Source organism: Pseudonaja textilis, chromosome 11 (genome assembly GCF_049901715.1).
Source record: "Pseudonaja textilis isolate UNSWEBS1 chromosome 11, rPseTex1.2, whole genome shotgun sequence".
Classification (NCBI taxonomy): domain Eukaryota; kingdom Metazoa; phylum Chordata; class Lepidosauria; order Squamata; family Elapidae; genus Pseudonaja; species Pseudonaja textilis.
The window spans coordinates 21,846,817-21,867,456 of record NC_142000.1 but is presented as its reverse complement, the minus strand read 5'-3'; the positions used below and the strand labels follow the sequence as shown (position 1 = coordinate 21,867,456).

The 20,640-nt window shown below is 51.8% G+C and overlaps 1 protein-coding gene across 5 annotated transcripts in view; it reads left to right on the top strand.

Annotated features, from left to right (window-relative positions):
• PIEZO1 (piezo type mechanosensitive ion channel component 1 (Er blood group)) overlaps window positions 1-20,640 on the top strand; it is a 58,781-nt gene that overhangs the window by 19,284 nt on the left and 18,857 nt on the right. For all 5 annotated transcript variants that reach the window (XM_087940287.1, XM_087940286.1, XM_026719748.2 and 2 more), the window contains exons 3-27: window positions 3,073-3,195; window positions 4,747-4,789; window positions 5,054-5,216; window positions 6,696-6,867; window positions 8,092-8,305; window positions 9,174-9,345; window positions 9,476-9,559; window positions 10,354-10,432; window positions 10,555-10,658; window positions 11,045-11,305; window positions 12,033-12,144; window positions 12,642-12,820; window positions 13,178-13,326; window positions 13,638-13,793; window positions 13,961-14,058; window positions 14,574-14,737; window positions 15,242-15,418; window positions 15,692-15,817; window positions 15,954-16,154; window positions 16,465-16,669; window positions 17,357-17,461; window positions 18,127-18,280; window positions 18,554-18,797; window positions 18,970-19,066; window positions 19,834-20,002. In XM_087940287.1, the coding sequence (XP_087796413.1) occupies window positions 6,822-6,867; window positions 8,092-8,305; window positions 9,174-9,345; window positions 9,476-9,559; window positions 10,354-10,432; window positions 10,555-10,658; window positions 11,045-11,305; window positions 12,033-12,144; window positions 12,642-12,820; window positions 13,178-13,326; window positions 13,638-13,793; window positions 13,961-14,058; window positions 14,574-14,737; window positions 15,242-15,418; window positions 15,692-15,817; window positions 15,954-16,154; window positions 16,465-16,669; window positions 17,357-17,461; window positions 18,127-18,280; window positions 18,554-18,797; window positions 18,970-19,066; window positions 19,834-20,002 (3,296 nt within the window). In that variant the 5' untranslated portion in view covers window positions 3,073-3,195; window positions 4,747-4,789; window positions 5,054-5,216; window positions 6,696-6,821. The remainder of the gene's footprint in view (window positions 1-3,072; window positions 3,196-4,746; window positions 4,790-5,053; window positions 5,217-6,695; window positions 6,868-8,091; window positions 8,306-9,173; window positions 9,346-9,475; window positions 9,560-10,353; window positions 10,433-10,554; window positions 10,659-11,044; window positions 11,306-12,032; window positions 12,145-12,641; window positions 12,821-13,177; window positions 13,327-13,637; window positions 13,794-13,960; window positions 14,059-14,573; window positions 14,738-15,241; window positions 15,419-15,691; window positions 15,818-15,953; window positions 16,155-16,464; window positions 16,670-17,356; window positions 17,462-18,126; window positions 18,281-18,553; window positions 18,798-18,969; window positions 19,067-19,833; window positions 20,003-20,640) is intronic.

Here is a 20,640-nt window from a genome sequence, read left to right as displayed (position 1 = left end):
TCTTCCGCTCCCGTTTCGGCTCTTCAAGGCAAGTGTTGTTTTTGTGCCCACACTTTTTAAAGCTCTTTCCCATCTTAGCTTTTTTAAAAACGGCATGTAAAATAATCTCTCCACCTAAGATTACAAAAAAGAAAAGAAAAAAGAACCCCGTTCACAGTATTTGTGCTTTAAACACTTACACTTTCCTGTCGGGTTACTTTTTTAAAGTATTCATTTAGGTAAATTAAGGCAAAAATACTTTTAGTAGAGGCACAGATCAGGCTAAGCGTGGATTCTCCGGTGGTGCCTGAGGATGAAATCAGGTGGGCTTAGAGCGGGCGGCAGATGGAACCACAACGAAACACAAATAATGTCTGGTGCCCTTTTGGGAAGCCAAAGGTCACAAGCCCAGCGATGCCCTGGTCCCATCCTTTCCTTCCCCGATTGCTGGAAAAGCTGGTTTGGGAAGCCTGTGAAACTGGGAAGCCCCTTTACAAGGGGTCCTCGACTTATGACCACGATTGAGCCCAACGTTTATGTTGCTAAGCAAGACAGGTGTTAACTGAGTTTGACCCCGTTTTACGACCTTTGTATGATTCTCTGCCCTTGTTAAGTTAGCAATATGGTTGGTAAGTGAACCTGGCTTCCCCATGGACTTTGTCAGAAGGTTGCAAAAGGGTGAATCCATAACCCCAGGACTCTGCAACCGTCATAAGTATGAGTCAGTTGCCAAGCAGCCGAATTTTGATCACAGGCCATGGGGAAGCTGCAATGATTGTAAGTCTGGGAAAAAAAAAAACGTAAGTCATTTTTTTCAGTGCTGCTATAACTTCGAAAAATGAAGAGTTTTAAGTTGAAAAATCACCTCTCTGGCCTTTGCTTTGATTCTTTCCTCCTCCCCCCAGCCCCCCCCTGCAAATATATCTAGGACCACGGAGGGGGGTCAGAATGAAGGGTCCTTCCTTGTTTTCTCTCCTGCCTTGACCTTCCCAGCTGCCTCCTCTGAGGTGGGGAGGGGAGCTGTTGGTTTAAGTGATAAATCCGCTTGATCGTCCCCACTTCCCTGGCTGCCTGCTGTGAGGTGGCCGAGCGACGGAGGAATAATTAATCCAAATAATGAACCTGAACAGGGGTTGGGTGGGTAGGTGATTGTCAGCTGAATAGCTGGAAGGAAAGGGCGGGGGAGGGAGGGGCAGGGAGGGGCTGGGGGAGACGGCCTTTCTTTGCAACCCAGAAGAGGAAATAGCAAATCGCTTAGAAGGAAGGAATTATGGGGAGAACGGAAGTTAAGATCCAGCCCAGGTGCACCCCCCCTCCCCCCCCACATTTGGGGATTGGTCCGTATAAGTCAGCATTACCCACTCTGACTGGCAGCCTCTTCCCGGGTTTGAACCAAATTAAATGCCGATGCCAGAAACTCAACCTGCCCAACCAGTAAAGTAGGGTTTGTCCTCAGGAAAATGCCATGAAAAACAAAGATTTCTCTTTATCAAGTTACTGCCTTTTTTAAAAAATTGCCCCATGATGCTCACCGAACGGCATTGCTCAGAGTTGAGTCAAACACCCGACAAGGACAGGAGAGAGTTACAGACTTCCATTGTCCATCAGACACAACCTCCTATTAAGTGTGTGTTGTTGGGTGACACGGCTGCCCCAGCCACAGAACAGGCAGCGGTGACCTCGCCCCGCGGGCGGATTAACAGAAGGACGTAACTCGGAGAAGGATCCCTGTCTTGGAGCTTTCCTGAAAAGCGTAGAATCGGGCCTCCTTGTAACTATTCATGGAGGGGTTTCAAGTTGGAGCTTGTCTTCTACTCCTGCGGGTTAAGCCATGCTGGCATCCACTTCTGCCCATTGAAGGCAATGTAATTAGAAAGCTGGCGCTGGTTCAAACGTTTTGTTTCGTTTGTGTGTGCATTGCTCACACTCCTTCACAACGGCTTTGATTCCTGGGAACTGTCTAGACAAGTCGCTGCGTTGTTCTGAGTGACAGGTTCGGAAGTGCCTTGTCTTCTTCCTGGGCTGACACACACAATGACCTAGCTGGCTTTGAGCCCAAGGCAGGCCTGGAACTCGGGGCTTCCTGGTTTCTAGTGGGGGGACCTTGAATGGTGGCTCTGAGCCACCACTCAGAATGCCATCAATTTTAAAGGTGTCTGGGGTTCTGGTTTTGCTGATGCTAGTTCTATCCGCATGTCTACCGCGAAATAAATCGTACTCTTCAATGAGACTTAGTCAAGTACGGGTGTAGTATTGGGGTAATGGCAGAGGTACACACGGCAACTGCACAGTTGTGTGGTCTGTAAATGTCATTGTTGAATTATGTAAATGAAGGAATAATTTATATATTCCACAACTAACCCACACAACTTGTTTCTCTAAGCACGGGGTACTGAAGATGTCACCTAGCTTTGCTGGCTGGGGAATTCTGGGAGTTGAAGTCCATCAGGCTTAAAGTTGCCACGGTTGGAGCCCCCTGACCTGGACTGTAGCAAACAGAAAAAACAGAGAACCCCAGTGACCCATCCTCCAAGCCTGAGTAGCAGAGTCTCTCCCATTGCTAAGCAACCCGTTCCTCAGGTTTCCAGCCATACCAGTTAAGTGCAAAGCTGAGTAAGGACCGCCTGTTGCAGAGCAATAGGAGGCTCAGCTATTGCTAAGTAGTGTATAACCCCAACATTTTCCCCAAACTAGTTGCAATTTGCATGTGGGTCTTGAATATCGTTGATCTTTGGCTCTTGTGAGCCACCCCAAGCATGGCCAGAAGTTAGGATAATGGAGAACAGAGATCCTCACAGCTGGAGGTTCTTATGCCTTGCTACTCTGGACAGGAGCCAGTTTAGGAAATTTGGGGCGAGGGGCTGAAGGACGTTCACAGCTGTGGTGAAGAAGGTTGCTTTTTGGCCAAGCTAGTCCAGGTCAGGACTCACCTCTTAGGTAACTTTAACCAAGCTGCTCTTAACTCCTCTTAACCTCAGCTACATCTGGAGCAGGGGCATCATAATTGTCAGCTGTGCTGGTAAGACCCACATGCCGTAGCCAAAGGTGAATGGCTGAAAAGCACAACCCAAGACTCCCATTTGGCCTTTGCAGGTCACACTGGACGCCTCCTCCGAGCTATCTTAGGAACCAGCATCCTTTTCCTTCTCGCTCATTTGGTCTTCCAAATATGCCTTTACACTGTGCCCGGCTTGGACCAGCTCCTCGGAAGCAACTGTGAGTACCATGTTGCATTTCTGTTGGACAGAATCTGGATTCAGAGAGAAATGACAAGCAGAGCGAAAGACAGTCGTAGCAAGAATGTAGAATGATGCCATGGGAATTCAGTGCCCGACAGAATATTGAGCGGTTAAAAAGGGCAGGGGGCAGGAGAAGGAAGGGATGTTTAACTCTTCCCATGGGTTGGTTTTCTTCCACTCAATACTTTTTTCTTGCCACTTCCTTTTGTTCTCCCGACGGCTGTTTCCAGCCACTCGGCAAAAGACAAGGATGTTTTGTACAATTCAAGCGTTTAATCCTGTAACGCAGAGCTTGGAAAGGTGGAGTGTGAGCCCAGGTGTGGCTGGGACCTGGTCCTGTTTGTTCCCCTGGAGATCTCGTCTTACCTCGGGATCCGCTGCGGAGGGGACCCTCCTTCTTCACTTCACATGCTAGTATTTGAACTGCCCCTACACCCCCCCCAAACAACCTGGAAATATTGCTCTGGTTTCGTCCTGAAATTCCCCGTCCAGGTGGAAAATTCCTTCTGAAGTTTGTCATTACTGTTCTTCAGAAATGGGGCTTCCTTGTGCCAGCTAAACGAGCCCCATTATGTTTGAAACATACTTCAATATTCAAAATATTCCCAAAACATAAATTTGGTTACTTAGTGATGAGAAATGTTATGTTATGATTTTCCCCTCTTGCTTCCCCTGCAACTTTCCATACATGGAACAAATTCCTTTATCTGCAGGGAATCTATATAAACTGTTCCTCCCCACCCCCCTTTGAGAGTGGGGCTGAACCCCTGGCTCCACATGACCATGTTTGGAAGTGGGCTGGCAGTTTATTCGCTCTGGGTCCATTCAGGGCCTCGCCAACGTAGCAGAAGCAACCGGTTCAGCAGCCACTGGTGGGCCTTCGTCCTAGATGTTAAGGGGTGTGGCGACCAATTCAATTTAGTTTACTTCAGACCTTCGTAAGTTGCTCCACTTGGTTTCGACGGGTGCAGAATCCCACCAGCCAGAGCCAGAGGTCCTAGTGGGGTGGGAGAAACGTACGGTGGTGACTCCAGAGGTCAGACAGTGGCCCTCAATTAGATACCTGTGGAAGAAGCTACACCTGACCTACCGTAATAACAGAGGTTAAGTTAAAGAGCCAAAATGAGAATATAATCAAACTTTATTATTAACTGATTAAAAATGTGGGGTGGGGAGGCGGGGGAAACAGCTCTACTAATAGATTTGGAACATCTGAGATAGTTTTCAGTCAATCTAGAACTGTATGGGCTGCTCTGCCATTATTCAAAAATCCTCGGTTCTGGAACAAAATAGTTGCAGGGAGTTTAGATCCCCAGAAAAGAAGGGAGCTTTTATCTCCGCCCTTCCGCTCTCTCCCTTGACTGTGGAAGCGGCCCAAGGTTGGATCCAATTCATTTTGCCTAAGGATGGGAGAAACCGGATCCTCAGTGGATTCATTTGCTGCCAATTGAATGTGCTTGAATTGCACTTGAGGTCGGAGCTGGTAGTTGATTCCGTCTTTTTTTTTATGCACTCCTTGTCTTCCCAGGCAGCACATGGGAAACTCTGGCTCAGCACATTGGGGTCACCAGGTAAGGGCAGAGCGAAAAGCATGGGGGGAGCCCCCTTTTCACAGATGCCCACCAAGTTTCCGGGGGAGGGGGGGTTGGAGCTCCCCATTGTGCTCACTCTGGTGATTATCCCCCCTTGGGCAGGACTTGCCCTCCGGTTCCTTATTTGCTTTGGGACGGTCCAACCAATAGGCTGGCTCAGCTGCTGCAGGTGACTCTGTTTGAAGACGCTGTGCTCTCTCTCTCCCTCCCCCCTCTCCTCTCCCTCTCCTCCCCCCATTCTAGGCTGGACCTAAACGACATCCCCAATTCGGTGCGCTTGGTAGCCCCCGACCTGGGCATCCTGCTGGTCTCTGCCATCTGCCTTGGCATTTGCAGCCGCTTGCAGCCAGTCAGGGAGGTCATCACCTGGAGTCGCCCGTCCGAATGCCCCCTCCCCCAAGGACAGGTGAGCTTAGTGTGGATCGGCTCAACCCTCCAAGTTTCCTCTCTTCTCTGCTGAAGCAACTTTGCCCACCCAGTCTGGGCTCATCCCAGCAGCTGGACTACAACTCTCATCCTCCCCAGCCCCCCGACCTATTGGCTGGGAGCAGGGCCCAGCTGCATGGGTGGGTCCAGGCAGGGGAAGGCCCACCCTCGGCTTCTGGGTGGCTTCTTCTGGGGGCATCTGCCCTTCTGACTTCCAGCTCTGCCCAAGTGGAACTGGCCCAGCCTTCGAACCAAGACTTAAAATGTCTACTTTTTCCTCTTCTTCCCCCAAATCCTCTCCGCTGCCTGCAAAACAGTCTGCAATAGAACAGGACCAGCCGTGTGAAAACCCAGCTGGGTGCATCTCCTTCTGTGCAGGGTGGGGAAATGTGTGCCTCCGTCCCCCGCTTTCTCCGGCTTTCTCCGGCTTGCAGGATTCCTCCCCTATGTCCTCTCCTGTTTCCCCTCCCTGCTGGCCATTGGGGGGCAGGGGGAGGAGTTGCCAGCCGTGATGGCTGGAACCCCCCCAGAAAGAGGGGATTTCTCTGCTCTGGACATCTTTGGCAGAGTGGGCTGGCCTTGGAGCCGTTGGTGGGGCGGGGGGTCAAGGAGGCAGAGCCACTAAGAAACTTTGCAGGGCAGGAGCCCCCACCCTGGAAAAAATCACGCTGGGGTCGGGAACCCGATCCAGGCAGCCCAGTCAAAACAGGCCGTTCTGTGCGGAAGGAACTTGGCAAAGCACTTGTGGGAGATAAACAGGGCCAGGTGCGGGTCAGGGGGAGGGAGGGGCCTTGTCCATCAGGGAGCACCAGCTGGACATCTCTCTCTCTCTCTCTCTCTCTCTCTCTCTCTCTCTCCCCCCCTCCCCTCCCCTTGCACTGTCAAACCCTCCGGATTGGCAACAGCAGCTTAAACTGGCCAGGCCTTGATTTATAAACTGGGAGGGGGCCCAGTCCCTTCAACGCTGGTGGCTTCCGTTTTTTCTAAGTGGTGTTATTCTATTTTTTTTAAATTGTACCTCTGGTAATGACCGTTTCCCCCGCCCCCCCCCTTAAATAAATAAATTGATAGATAAATAGATAGATACATAAATATAGAAAGGAAGGAAAGGAAGGAAAGGAAGGAAGGAAGGAAGGAAGGAAGGGTGCCCGTATTGAAGGGAAGCGAGGGTACTTCCCTTCTGCAACTCAAGCTTCCACGCTTTCCCCCATATGGAGACCCTCCCCCCCTTGAGTACGGAGCACTTGGCGCTTTCTCCTTCCTCCACAGTCCATGGAAATTCTCAGTGACCTGATCAGCGTTTCCAGAATTCTGCCGGGGTGCATTAAGCTGCTCCCCAGAAGCAGCAAGTTGGTTTCTCTCCCTGGCAAAGATTAGGCTCCAGGCCTCCTTCGCGGAAGAGCGTTGGAGTCTCTCCTAGGTGTTGAGTGACCTCCTATGACCTTTCCCTTTCCTTCAGGAAGAAGCAGCCATTGATGAGGGCCACTCGAAGTCCCACGGGGGGACTGACGCTCAGGCCCCAGGCTCGCCAAGGCGACGGGCACAGCTGGCTGCTCGGCTCCGGGTAAAGGCTCACGGGCTCTTGATGGCCGTTGGAAAGATCTTGGCTGTTGTGTTAATTGCACTGGCAGGTAGGTGTGGAGGATTCTGTGGAGAGGGGATGACCCAGCTGTCTGTTTCAAAAACGAATCTCCTACTCTTGAGTATCTGCACCTAGTTGGAACCTTTAAGGGCTCCTTCTTAACAGCTACAAGTGGCGTAGACATTCTCTCCAATGCAATGTGTTCGAGAATATTGACCAACCCTAGTGAAGAACCCAACCCAGGTCTCTTGCCTTGTTAATGAGAAGCTTCCCTTTTACCATCTTTTAAACTGAGCCCTAACAACAAAGGCCGAGCTCCTTGCTAGCCCTACCCACCCACCCCAGTCCAACGGGAAGCAAATCCTCCAGGACAGGAAATGCCCAATTGCCCAGGGAAAGGAACCCACGGAGAGCGAAACTTTTCTGTTGTAGCGAGAAAGCCGCTCTCAGAGAGGGAGAGGAGGCTCCTTCTGGGGTGCTACTTGGCGGCCAGTGATCGCGAAACCGTCTCTGGCTAGGAAGGATGCAGTTGCTGCCCAGCCCCTCGGGAAGGTCTCAGCCGGGGCCACAGAAATGGGTGATGGCTTCATGGATGTTCAGATCTTGGTGAGAAGAGTTTGTGAGGACTCTGAAGGAGCAAAGAGGGCCACGTGTCAGGATTCCAGCAGTTGCCCCAATGTTTTTGGCACATCTGGCACATGGAGCTGAATCACTTTTCTGGCAGGGCTGATGTGACTTCTTCAGGGTTTCCCAGACGTCTCCTGACGTCAGCATGGAGCAGGGGTCTCCAACCGTGGCCACTTTGAGACTTGTGGACTTCAACTCCCAGCTTTGCTGGCTGAGGAATTCTGGGAGTTGAAGTCCACCAGTCTTAAAGTGGCCACGGTTGGAGACCCCTGGCATGGAGGGTTAACTCTGGATTGGGGGCTCCAAATTCCTCTGGAGAACACAAGGTTTGGATGGGCTCTAGGAGAGAAGCCGCCTGACGTGTCTATGCCAGTCAGTCAGACCTGGGGGAGCTTGGAAGCTCTTGGCCACCCCAAGACCTTAGAGAACTACCAGTAAGATCATGGCAGTTGGATCAACATTTCTCGCCTTAAAATAAAAGGTCCCAGTCCTCATGCTCTCTTCCTTGGTGCAGGTCGATTATGCCAAGCAGCCTCTAAATCTCAGTCACCCTTCTTCTTCTCCTCCTCCTCCTCCTCCTCCTCCTCCTCCTCCTCCTCCTCCTCCTCCTCCTCCTTCTTCTTCTTCTTCTTCTCTGCCTTCCCAGGGATCACCTTGCCCTCGGCCTTCTCCAGTGTCTACTACCTGCTGTTTGTGGGCCTCATGACCTGGTGGGCCTGCCACTTCTCCAACAGCCAGCTGGCCTTCAATGCTTTGTGCATCATGGTGGATATCTTTGCTGGCGGCCACCTCATTTGCCTGTACGGCTACCAGACCCCCTTCATGCAGGAAACCCTTCCGCCCACTGGCCTCTGGGCACGGTAAGTGGGCTGTCCTCTTCATTGCTCTGGAAGGATACAGCCTGGGGTGGAGGGGTGGGGCTGAGACTGGAGGTAGATTCCCAGGGTTTTGTTCCTGGAAGACTCCTTGCTGGTGGGGTGGTACTGCAGATCGGCAAGACTCATCCTGCGTGTCCACTCTGCTATTCTTCAAACATCCTTCTTAAAATCAGGGTGATGGGAGGAAACCTCTTTATTGGTGTAGATGTTGATTTTCTAGAGCAACTTGTGGACTTCCAGAGCAAATGTTGATCTTCTGGAGAAAGGATCTTCAAACTTGGCCAATAAGACTTGTGAACTTCAACTCCCAGAATTCCTGAACTAACATGAACAGAGGAGGAATTCTGGGAGTTGAAGTCCACGAGTCTTAAAGTGGCCAAGGTTGGAGACCTCTGCTCTAGAAGTTCAGTCTTTCCCCATAAAGTAGAAGGTCCTCCCATGCCCAAAAGCTGGAGAGGGTTGGGATGTCCATTGGTTGTGAAGTCCCCTCCTGATCCTGGCCCCACCTCTGATGGCAAGAAAGCTCTGCTTGCTGGAGAATTCTGGGAGTTGGAAGTCCACAAGTCTTCAAGTTGCCAAGTTTGGAGACTTCTGGTGTACCCGATGGAGGCCGCTGGAAAGTTCAGTGTGCCGGAACTGGTCTTGAAGAACACAGAAGAGTGCATGGTTTGATAGGGATTACTAATATGAGGCTCCAAACGTTTACTTCCTTTGCACCTCGAAGGCCCCAAAGGTTGGGTCTAGGGCCTCCCCGAGGAATAAGGAAGCAGCTGGAGAGCGGCAGGATGGCTTCCAGTTGTTGTATCTGCAAGCAGGGTCTGAATGCTGCTTTCCTCCACCTGCCCTGTAGATTGTTTGGGCTGAAGGCCATCCTCCTCCCCGTTGGCTGTAACCAGACCAACAAGCTGCTGCTGGACGTCGACCACCCCTGGCCCGTCTATGCCAATCCAGGCATCCTCTTGCTGCTCTGTTACGTTTTGGCGACCTTGGTGAAGCTCCGAAGGTTGCACTTCTCCGAACAGGTGAGCCCAGAGTGTCTCTGTGTGACTTTGGGTACTTTGGGTACGGGAAAGTCGGGGAACGAGGAGCATTAACACACTGGAAATGTCTCTCTCCTCTCACTCTCCCCTTTCCAACTGTTGGAAAAAACAGAAGGATTCCGAGTCTTCAACCTCAGAGCTTCTGGAGCTGGAAAACCGGCCAAAGAACAAAGACCACCTGCCTGAAGATGCCAAGGTGAGGCGAAGGACTTGGCTCCGGGTGCCAAGTCGGGTCAGGGAGGCTGCGGGATTGGATCCCCTTCAGCACCAACAAGGAAGCAGCTGGCACGAAGAGCAGGCTGGGACCCTCGGAGCAGCGGAACACGGTGGGGGGTGGGACTGCAGCCTCTCCGACGGAAGGTTCCGATCACGGCGTGGCCCCCTTCAAGAGGGAGCGGAGAGGGCTGGAAGGCGGCACCTCCCAGATGCGTCTCTTGCTGCTTCTGGGCTCAGAAGCGCCGGTTGGAACGCAGCCGAGTTTGGGCTGATGTTGGGGTTTTCCTGGAATGGAATGGAATAGAAAAGGGATAGGATAGGACAGGATAGGACAGAATAGAATAGAATAGAATAGAATAGAATAGAATAGAATAGAATAGAATAGAATAGAATAGAATAGAAATTAGAATAGAAATTAGAATAGAAATTAGAATTAGAATTCTTTATAGGCCAAGTGTGATTAAACACACAAGGAATTTGTCTTGGTGCAAATGCTCTCAGTGGACATAAAAGAAAAGATACATTTGTCAAGAGTCAAGAATCATTAGGTCCAACACTTAATGATAGTCAGAGGGTACAATAAGCCATCAAATCATACTAGGAAACAGTCCATATAAATCATAAGGATACAAGTGGCAAAGTTACCGTCATGCAGTCACAGGTGGGAGGGGATGATGGGTGATAAGGAGGGATGGGAAGGTGAACAGTGATCGTAGTGCAGTCTTTGCTAAATGGTCCCGACTCCTGATCACCCCCTTTGTCCAACGTTTACAGCCGATGCTGGTCCAGGACTCTGAGGCTTCTGTGACGGAGGACCTCCCCGTGCATGGAATGGAGGAAACCGATCGCTCAGGTGAGGCGAAAGACTCCCCCTCAGCTGCTCTCCCTCCTTCCCTCCCTCCCTCCTTGCCCTTAATTTGGGAGGCTGGGGGGGGGGGTCTGGGCCCTGCTCTAAAAGAGCCCCCTCCTCTGCAGCCCTCCGGAAACAGAAGCCTCCCCGGGAGAAGATGCAGTTGCTTCATTCCTTGGGCCACGTCGTCCTGAAGCAGAGCTACGTTTGCGCCCTCATCGCCATGATGGTGAGCGAGGGGGGGGGTGCAGGGGAGGGGGGAAGCGGTGGGCTTTCCTGGGTGCCCTGAGGAGCAGGAGACCCTAAGTGCCACCCGGAGGCGTATGGGGCCCCCTCCTTGATCAGGGAGTCGGACTTGGTCCCTTCCAGCTCGGTTCTGATTGGCTGGTCCGAGCCCTGAGAATTGTACAGGGTTGCCGGGATAATGTACATCTGTAGAAACCTATCACTATTTTCTGTGTTTCTTTGCTTTTTGTACTGTTAGCGTCTCTCTCTCTTCTTTTTGGATCATTTTTGTTTCTTTTCTTTTCTTTTTTCAAATCCTCTTGTGTTTTTGATAATCCACAAAGTTGCACACGTATAAAAAGAGCCTGCTCACTCTGGGCTTCTTTCCAGGTGTGGAGCATCACCTACCACAGCTGGCTGACCTTCGTGCTGCTGCTCTGGGCGTGCCTCATCTGGATCGTGCGCAACCGGCACCACTTCGCCATGCTCTGCTCACCCTTCATCCTTCTCTACGGCGTCGCCCTCTGCAGCCTGCAGTATGTGTGGGGCATGGACCTCGAGCCCGAGCTGCCCACCAAGGTCGGCTTCATGCCCCTGGACCAGCTGGGGCTGGTGCGGCCTCCGTACCCCTGCCTGGACCTGGGGGCTAAGGTAGGGCCAACCCCTGAGCCCGGCTCGACCCGCATGGATGGTTTCGGTCCTTCTTTTCGTCCTGCCGCCTTTCTCAGCCGATGCTTCGCCAGAATGTGGGGCTCCAAAGCAGGTCTGCCTGCTGCCTGGGGGCTCGTGCAGCCTTGGCACAAAGTTGGGGTGTTTACTGGTGTTTCTCAACCTCTCCGCAAACTTTAAGCCGTTGACATTCTTCAACTGCTAGAATTCCCCAGCCAGCCTGCTTTAAGATGCGGGGACTTCGATGCTCAGAATTCCCCAGCCCGAAAATTGCTGGAGTGCATGACTGAAAAAATGACACCCAGTTTCATGACAAAAATACAAGAATGAAGGACTTTTCCTTTTTTTAATTATCCTTTATTGGAGATTTTTTTTTTACCAAGAATTTTAATTGTACAGGCAGTACGATTAAAAAGAAAGGAAAAAAAGTATGAAAAGGTGATAAGTGGATAAATTTTAATATTGTATTATTTGTCAGTCCAGGCTGGCAAATAATTTTGATTTTAGGGACCCTTAAGAGGGACTTGGGGTGGGGGGGGGGGCGTTTCCCAGGAGTCCTCGGACTGCACTTTGAGAAGCCCTGTTTGAGGGGAAATGCCACTCACCGTTTTAGCTCACAGACCTTCCGGCCTCCTGAGGCCAGGCCCGCTTCTTTTGGTCCAGGTCTCCACCGAAAGGCTGTAACCTGTCTGCTCCTCCTTCCCCACAGCTCCTTTACACCTTGACCTTTTGGCTTCTGGTGCGACAATTTGTGAAAGAGAAGCTACTGAAAAAGAAACCTCTTCCTGCCCCTCTGATGGAAGTGATGGTTATCGAGGCAGGTGAGTACCGAGGCTCCGAAAACATGGGGCGAGAAGCGGATCCGGTAGAGAATAATGCATATTTTAACTTTTAAAAATCTGACCTTAGTGGGACTTAAAGACCCTCCCCCCTCCATTTTAACCTGCTAAATGGGTATCCAGCTGCAGTTTTGCATTTGTGGGAGTTTTATTGGTAGCCTCTCGGCAAGCCAGTCTTTGGACTTGACGGATTTCTGTCCAGATCATTTTCAAACCTTGTCTTAACTTGCCCTGGAGGGCAGGATTGGTCTTCAGGGCTATGCCAACCTAACTTCAGGAGGAGTACAAACCAACATTTGTGGAATAAGCTGCAGTGGGCTGGTTCCCAAAATTCTCCAAGCCTAAATTCAGTGCATCACTTTCCAGTTGGGCGTGAGGGTCATCTGGGCTACAGCACTTTTAGTTTGAAAGAGGGTTGAGTTCTGCTTGGGCTACAGGTCATCCTGAGCCCCACTTTTCTGTCCCCCTCTTCTTTACAGAGCCAGACCCCAAGCATGATGTCCTGAAAGTCCTGGGCAACTATGTGAAGGGCTTCTACGCCAAATTCTGGATCTTAGTCTGTGCAGGCATGTTCATTGTGGTCAGCTTTGCTGGACGGCTGGTGGTCTACAAAATTGTCTACATGTTCCTCTTCCTCTTGTCCCTCACCCTCTTCCAGGTGATTAGTTGACCTTTTAGTCTACTTTTTGCGTCATCCCGATGACCTGCAGATTTGCTCCAAGCGTTCCCAGTCATTGTGGCTTTCAAGCCAGATTGGTCCCTCTGGATCCCTAATATTAACCCTCTGGGAATTGGGGAAGAGAAGAATTTTCCCCAAGCCCTTCTACCTCCACTCTGAAACAAAAGTATTGCAACGTGATGGGGTAGTGATCAGATGGGGTAGCCATCTTCATACCCTTCTAAAATACTTCTTGGGTCTCCTGAACAAGTACAACCAGTTGGAGCGGGTGAACTATGTCGCAGTGTGAAAATGACTAGACGCTCCTCTTTCCTCTGCACCCAACTCCTTCTGCAGGTTTACTATGATCTCTGGCGGAAACTCTTGAAGGCCTTCTGGTGGTTTGTGGTTGCTTACACCATGCTGGTTCTTATAGCTGTTTACACCTTCCAGTTTGAGGACTTCCCCATGTACTGGAGGAACTTCACCCATTTGACCGATGAACAGTGAGTAGAGTCACAGCTCTGCAGCCCCAAGTCCTATGGATCTATGGATCCTTACCTGGTCTGGAATCTTCTAAGTCAGAGGATAGATTGAGGTAGATCCTCGGTTGATTTCAGGGAGATCAAAATGGTCTCCTCTTCCCAGGTAGACTATTGAGGTGCTCAATTCAGCTTAAGTGATTTGAATGAATTGAATACTTCCAGACTGATATGTCAGTTCAGTAGACAGTTGCACATAGTTCAGGTCCTGCCCAGTCAACACCAGCGCAGTTTGACCTAAGGACTCAGAAGATCCTCCCTCCCTCCTTATCCAGACTGGGTGACCTTGGCTTGGAGCAGTTCAGTGTCTCGGAGCTCTTCTCCAGCATCTTCATTCCGGGCTTCTTCCTGCTGGCCTGTATCCTTCAGCTCCACTACTTCCACCGGCCGTTCATGCGCATCACTGATCTGGAGCGCGTCATCTCACCACGGTATGTCCGTTGCTTTCAGGTGGGCAGGCCCTGGCTTCCTGAGCCAGCGTTTCATTAATGTGCTGGTCGGAAGAGAAGGAAGGAAGTCAGTCTTGGCCGCTGCCCGAATCTTGTCTTTCCAATCCCGGGGAGTCTTGCAACTCTGTTGACGTCCTTCTTGATTTTAGGAAGGGAGAGATTAGCGGGAGGCAGGAGCTGCTCCAGGCTGAAGGTGGCATAGGAGAAGACCCTGAGCCAACTGATGACGTTGATGCCTCTTCTGAAGGTAAGGGGAGGAAGCGGAAGAAGAAGAAGAAGAAGAAGAAAGATAATTGATAAAGATCAAGCCTGCTTGAAATGAAAGAACTCTCCATTCGAAGAAAAGTCAGTTTAGGTTCAACCGGTTGTCTTCCTGGAGGATGTTCCTTCTGCAGAGATGCTCCACCCTCCAGGAAGGGACCTGTGCTGGTGGAACCTAAATGGATTCCCCTTCTAGCGGAGAGTTCTTTCATTTCAAGCAGGCTTGATCTTTCATTGGAGTCCTTGGAGAAGGCAAAGCCTTCTAAAGCGGGGGCCTCCAACCGTGGCCCCTTTAAGACTGGTGGACTCCAACTCCCAGGATTCTGGCATTTGAACTCCACCAGCCTTAAAGGGGCCAAGGTTGGGGGCCCCTGTTCTAAAGAATCAGACTTGATGAATATTATCCAACTCTGCCTCCTCCTCCTCCTCCTCCTCCTCCTCCTCCTCCTCCTCCTCCTCCTCCTCCTCCTCCTCCTCCTCCTCCTCCTCCCTCTCCCACAGAGGGTATACCCAGCAAGTGGGGCCTGGTGCTGCAGCGTCTCTCGGTGTTGGGGAGGAGCTTCTCAGACATCCTTGGCCGCATCCGGGTCTTTGTCCTGCGCCTGCTGGAGCTGCACATTCTGAAGTTGGTGGCTCTGTACATCATGTGGGTTGCTTTGCAGGAGGTGAGTCCTGGACCCAGGAGGGGAGCAGCCGAGGGCGGGGCTTGATTGAGGCACGGAGCCACCTGGGTATCAAGCCATTCAGCCTTTGAAACGCCGGCTCAGGAAGCCACCGGGGTCTGTAAGAGAGAGGAGAGGCAGCCTGCAAAATGGTTCCTGCAGTATTTGGTGCCTCAGGGAATCTCCAAGCATGTTTTGGACATTGAGAGGGGAGTAGCAAGGAAAAGCAAAGGATCTGCTTTGGCCCACAGAGGTGGTAACAGGATGTGGGCAAAGGTGTGGGCCATGCAGGGCCCCAAATCACCTTTGAGGCTGCTGGAGTCTTACCTGGAGCCTTACCTTCAGCACCAGGGTGACCTTCCCGGCCCTTTTCTCTCCCATGAGAGGCTCTGTTTTTTAAAATTAAGGGAAGGCCGGTCAGCTCCTCAGAAGACTGTCTGCCAGCCTCCCCTGCACCCCGCCAGAGCTCCAACCGTTGTGCATCCCCGTGCCTTCTCCCCTCCCCAGGTGTCGGTGATGAACCTGCTGCTGGTGGTGCTGTGGGCCTTTGCGGTGCCCTACAGCCGCTTCTGCCACATGGCCTCCTGCCTGTCCACCATCTGGGCCTGCATCATCATCGTCTGTAAGATGCTGTACCAGCTGAAGATTGTCAACCCACAAGACTACGACAGGAACTGCAGCTTGGTAAATGCATCCGTCCGTCCCCCACCTTCAACCCAGAAATGGGAGGAGAGGGAGGCGCCTTCAAAGCTCAGGATGTATTTGTGGGAGACAGCTCCAGAACTACATAGGGAAGGGGAGGAAATGGTGGTCAGCAGAGAAATGCTGGCTGATATAAGAGTATAAACTCTTGTTTATACTCCATCCTGACCTCCCGGGAAGGCCTGTGAATTCTGTTGATGGCATAGCATCTTCTGAAGTGTGGCATTATAGCACAATTCCTTTCTTTGCCTCTAGCCTCTGCTCAACGAGACCAACCTCCAGCCAGAGGAGATCGGCAATTCTACCCTCTACCAAGGCCCTGTAGACCCAGCAAATTGGTTTGGTATTCGCAAGGAATATCCCAACCTGGGTTACATCCAGGTGCGTAGCAGCTCTTCTCTCTTAGCGGGTCCCTCCAGCCCTGAAGGGAGTTGTAGCTCATCGTGTCTCTTTGATATTAAGGCAAGGTGGTCTCTGTTTCACGTTCTTGGCTCATCTTCTCCTTCTCCCTCTTCAGAACCACCTGCAGGTTCTGGTCCTGCTGGTTTTTGAAGCGGTGGTGTATCGATGCCAGGAATACTACCGCAAGAAACACCAGCTGGTGCCTCCACTCACCCAGACCGTCTTTGAAGATGCAACACGCCAGAACCTAGATGAGGGCTTGCTGAACTGCGTCAAGTACTTCATCAACTACTTCTTCTACAAGTTTGGCCTTGAGGTGAGCTGGACTCTGCTGGCTGGGCTGAAGAGAAGAGGCTACCTAGGTTGTGTACAATGAAGAAGGAAAAGCCTGGCCAGTATGATAAGACAGTGGGCGTGTCGGGAGCAAAAATGTGAAGGCATGTGAAAAAGGGGTGGGGCTTTTGCAGGAAAGAGTAAAAGAAAAGAGGTATGGTACTTGGCCAAAGCTTCTTAAGTCATGGAACAATCCTTGATGTCAGTGCAGAGTTTCTCGTTCATCTCTCAAGATGCCACCAGATCAGAGTTTTCCAACGCATCCTCTTCCTTGACTCCTTCTCTTTCCTCAGATTTGCTTTCTAGTGACAGTGAACGTGATAGGCCAGCGCATGAACTTCATGGTGATCTTCCATGGATGCTGGTTGGTTGTCATCCTGACCCGGAGGCGACGTCAGGCCATTGCCAAGCTCTGGCCCAAGTACTGTCTCTTCCTGGCTCTCTTCGTCATCTTCCAGTACCTTCTCTGCGTTGGGATTCCTCCAGTTCTCTGCATTGGTGAGACTCCAAGTGTTGGGGCCAGCCAAGTGTTGCTGCAGTCTTGCTTTCCAAGTAGAACTAGTGCTTGGCCTCCTTTCTGCTCCTCCACCGTCCCCACTGATGGAGGTCATGGCAAGTCGCTTCTGTAAAACGCACAGAAAGCCAAGTGCAACCACAAGGAAAGCGGCCAAGGGCCATTCTGATCCTCGCAGCGCAAGGGCATCGTTTAACCAGAAAAACGTCATCCCAAACGTTCAGTGGGCAGTTCCCTACTGAGAAAGGCTTGCAATATCTGGGGAATTTTAGGTGAGGAAAGAGCTGACTTGGAGATACTAGAAACTTACCAAATTCTGCGTAATGGGGAGGTGCCGACGCAGGAAGAGTTTTCTCCTCCTTGACCGGAAGGTCATCACAAAATGCAGGAAGTGAGAGGTCCAGGACACACAGAGGGAGCTGCTCTTGGTTAAACTATCGACTCTCCTGTGCCAAGGTGCAGTGAGGGTGATCAATTAGGCTTCCTAGAAGGGAAGAGGATCGCTTGCTGCTGCGGGCCAAAGACACAGTGCTTGTCCGTTCCCACCGCCTGCCTTCTAAACAGGGAAAGCTTTGGAGAAGGGAGATCCTGAAACGCGACAGGGAGGCTGCTGGGCTCCGGATCCCGGTGCTTCTCCCAAGATGCCGTGTCTTTGCTCCTTACCTGTCTAGATTACCCCTGGAGGTGGAGCCCCACGCTTCCCATTACCTCCGTTCTCATCAAATGGATGTACTTGCCCGACTTCTTCATGAAACCCAATTCGATCAACCTCATGAGTGAGTACCTGGAAACAGCCCTGCTGGGTTAGGAAACCTGGTGGAAGAGAATTGTGTGTGTGTGTGTTTTTTTTTAATTTACTAAAGAAATTTATATGCCCATCCAATTCATTCACAGTGACTCCGGGTGGCTTATAGGAATAAAAGCTCAAACCCAATGCCCCACCCCCTACCCTTGTGGCTGTGCTTACACTATGTCATCATTCATGGCAAGACCAGACATGGACTGTCCCAATTTGGAAGTGAATCTGGAAAGGGTGTCATAATTTGCCCCTTGATTGGGGTCATGAAAACCTTCCTCTGTCGGCCATTGAGCCTCAGCCTGGATTCAGGAAGGAGCCAAATTCAGCACCAGGGAGAGCTCCCGAGAGGAGCGTTGAAGCCCCTGGGAATCTTGGCCCTTGGGGTACAGCTTGGCGGTCTGGGACAGTTCCCCTTAAGGACGTAGTTCAATGCTTAAATATAGCCTGTGATTGTCTCTCACACACACACACACACAGAGCCAAGCTGCCTGGTGGGCTGCACCTCTTGGGATGGGAGGTGACTCGCTAGTGGGCCCTTCCCCCTCTCCAGAAGGGGAGGCGTTTTGGCTATCCACAAGCACGCCTGCCTTCTGGTGTCTTTCGGTGTGATGGGCATTCAAACAATGTCCCCGCTTCCCGCAGGTGACTTCCTCTTGCTCCTCTGCGCGTCTCAGCAGTGGAAAGTTTTTGTCAACGAGCAAACGGAGGAATGGGTGCAACTGGCTGGGGACAACCGGGAGCAGCTGGAGCCCCTGCAGGGGCAGCCAAACCCCGTGCCCAATTTTGTCAACTGCAGGTGAGAGCAGAACAGCCCCCTCCCCGGGCGAGTATTAGCCATGCTTTGCCCCCAGGTGGCTTTTCCTGGCTGACTTCATGCTAACCAGGATGATTTATCCTAAGGGTAAGAAAGGGTGTTTGAACCAAGCACCGCATTTCGATCCCTTGCAACTGGGATTAAATCAACTGAGATCCATCAAAGATCAAGGACTTTTGCTGGATTCCTCATTCGATTCCTCCAGGCTCTTCTTGTCTTCTCAACCTTTTCCTTCCCTTTTCGCCCACTTGCCAGGTCCTACCTAGACATGGCCAAGGTGTGCGTGTTCCGCTACCTCTTCTGGTTCGTCTTGGTCGTTGTCTTTGTCGCCGGGGCCAACCGCATCAGCATCTTTGGCCTGGGCTACCTGATGGCCTGCTTCTACCTGCTGCTCTTTGGCACCACCCTGTTGCGCTGGTCCCTGCGTGCCCGGCTGATCCTCTGGGACTGCCTGATTCTCTACAACGTGATGGTGATCATTGCCAAGAGTATGCTCTCGGTAAGGCTTAAGCCCCCGGCACTCCCTTCCATCTCTCAGGCTGAAGGATGTCAAGTCCAGGTCATTCCTTTCCAAGCGGTGGATTTTTGTGCGTGTATAAAATGTGGGTCTTTGGTCTGAATGCAGGCGGCCACTTTTGGGTGGGGAGTGACTCCCTGTCTGTTTCTGCCAGCTCCTCTCCTGCGTCTTCGTCCAGCAAATGCAGAACAACTTCTGTTGGGTCATTCAGCTCTTCAGCCTGGCCTGCACCGTCAAGGGCTACTATGACCGTGAGTATCTTCTCTGGACATCCAAGCACTGGGAGGGGACGGAAGGGGCTCCCCTTCCCCAGTTCTGGTGCTGGACCTGGAGTGTGGAGTATGGAAAAACAGCGGGGGCAGAAGGGATCCGTCGCTCTGTGGTTTCTCCACGGATGGACTCGCAACGTCTTCACAGTGACACCCAACCGTCACTGAAGCGGCAGAAGTCCTGTCCGTGTGACTGTTGCTTTGACCCAGAGACGGTTGGGGGACTTCAGAAATTGCCTGTAGGGAAAAGACGTTGGAGAAAGGCCAAGACGCGCCTCGCTTCGGGCATGTTGGATGAGATTCAACCAACCAGATTTGGCCAAACGAGATTTGGTTTACTTTGGCTCCATATTCTATCGATAAGCTTTTTCTGGCATGTTTACGCAAGGTTATCATTTAATGTGTTGCATAAACAACACCTGAAACCTGACCTTTCATTGCTTACTTCCAGTCCGTTTGAGCGGACGTGTGTCCTCAATCACACACACACACACACACACACACACACACACACACACACACACACACACACACAAAAAGCCCACCACCCGGATTTGAAAGGAAAGATGCATTTGGCCCCTGGTGGCACTTGTGACCCCTGGACATGGTCCTCTCCTCTGGGGGCTGGGGGTGTGGGAGAGCCCAGGGCCCCCACTGATGGAGAGGCACGTGGAGGGGGGGGCTCGGGGGGCGGGGCGGCTCCTGCTCTGCTCCCCATCTGAGCCCCTCCCTCCCTCCTTCTTTGCCAGCCAAGGATGCGGCCAAGAACCAGGACTGTGTGCTGCCTGTGGAGGAAGCCGGCATCATCTGGGACAGCATCTGCTTCGCCTTCCTCCTCCTCCAGCGCAGGGTCTTCCTCAGCTGCTACTTCCTGCATGTCTGGGCTGACCTCAAGGCCTCGGCCCTGCAGGCCTCCAGGTGGGCGGGGAGGGGCTGGGCCGCCGGGGAAGCCAGGGCGGGGGGTCAAGTCCACTTTCCAGGAAAAAAATCAAAGCCATGGGTTTGCTTAATAGCCACAGTGTTCACTTAATGACTGCCACAAAAAAGATCGTAAAATTGGGAGGGGGTCACCTATCGAGCAACCAGGAAGATGAGGGGACTGGAGGTTGAAACATACGAAGAACGGTTGCAGGAAGGACCAGGGGAGACAGGAGAGCAGCCTTCCAATATTGGAGGGGCTGCCCCAGAGAGGAGGAGGAGGAGGGGGTCAAGCTATTCTCCAAGGCACCCGAAGGCCAGACAAGGAACAATGGATGGAAACTGAACAAGGAGAGATTCAACCTGGAAACAAGGAGAAACTTTCTGACAGGGAAAACAATCAACCGATGGAACAGAAGTGGCCTTCAGAGGTTGTGGGAGCACCATCATTGGAAGCTTTCAAGAAATTAGACTGCCCACTATCAGAAATGGTGTAGGGTCTCCCGTTTGGGCGGGGGGCTGGACTAGATGACCTTCAAGGTCCCTTCCAACTCTGATTATCTGTTATTTGTTATCTGACCCACTTCATGACTGACAACCGTAATCGCAGGCTCGATGGAGCCGCAAGTGGAGGACCC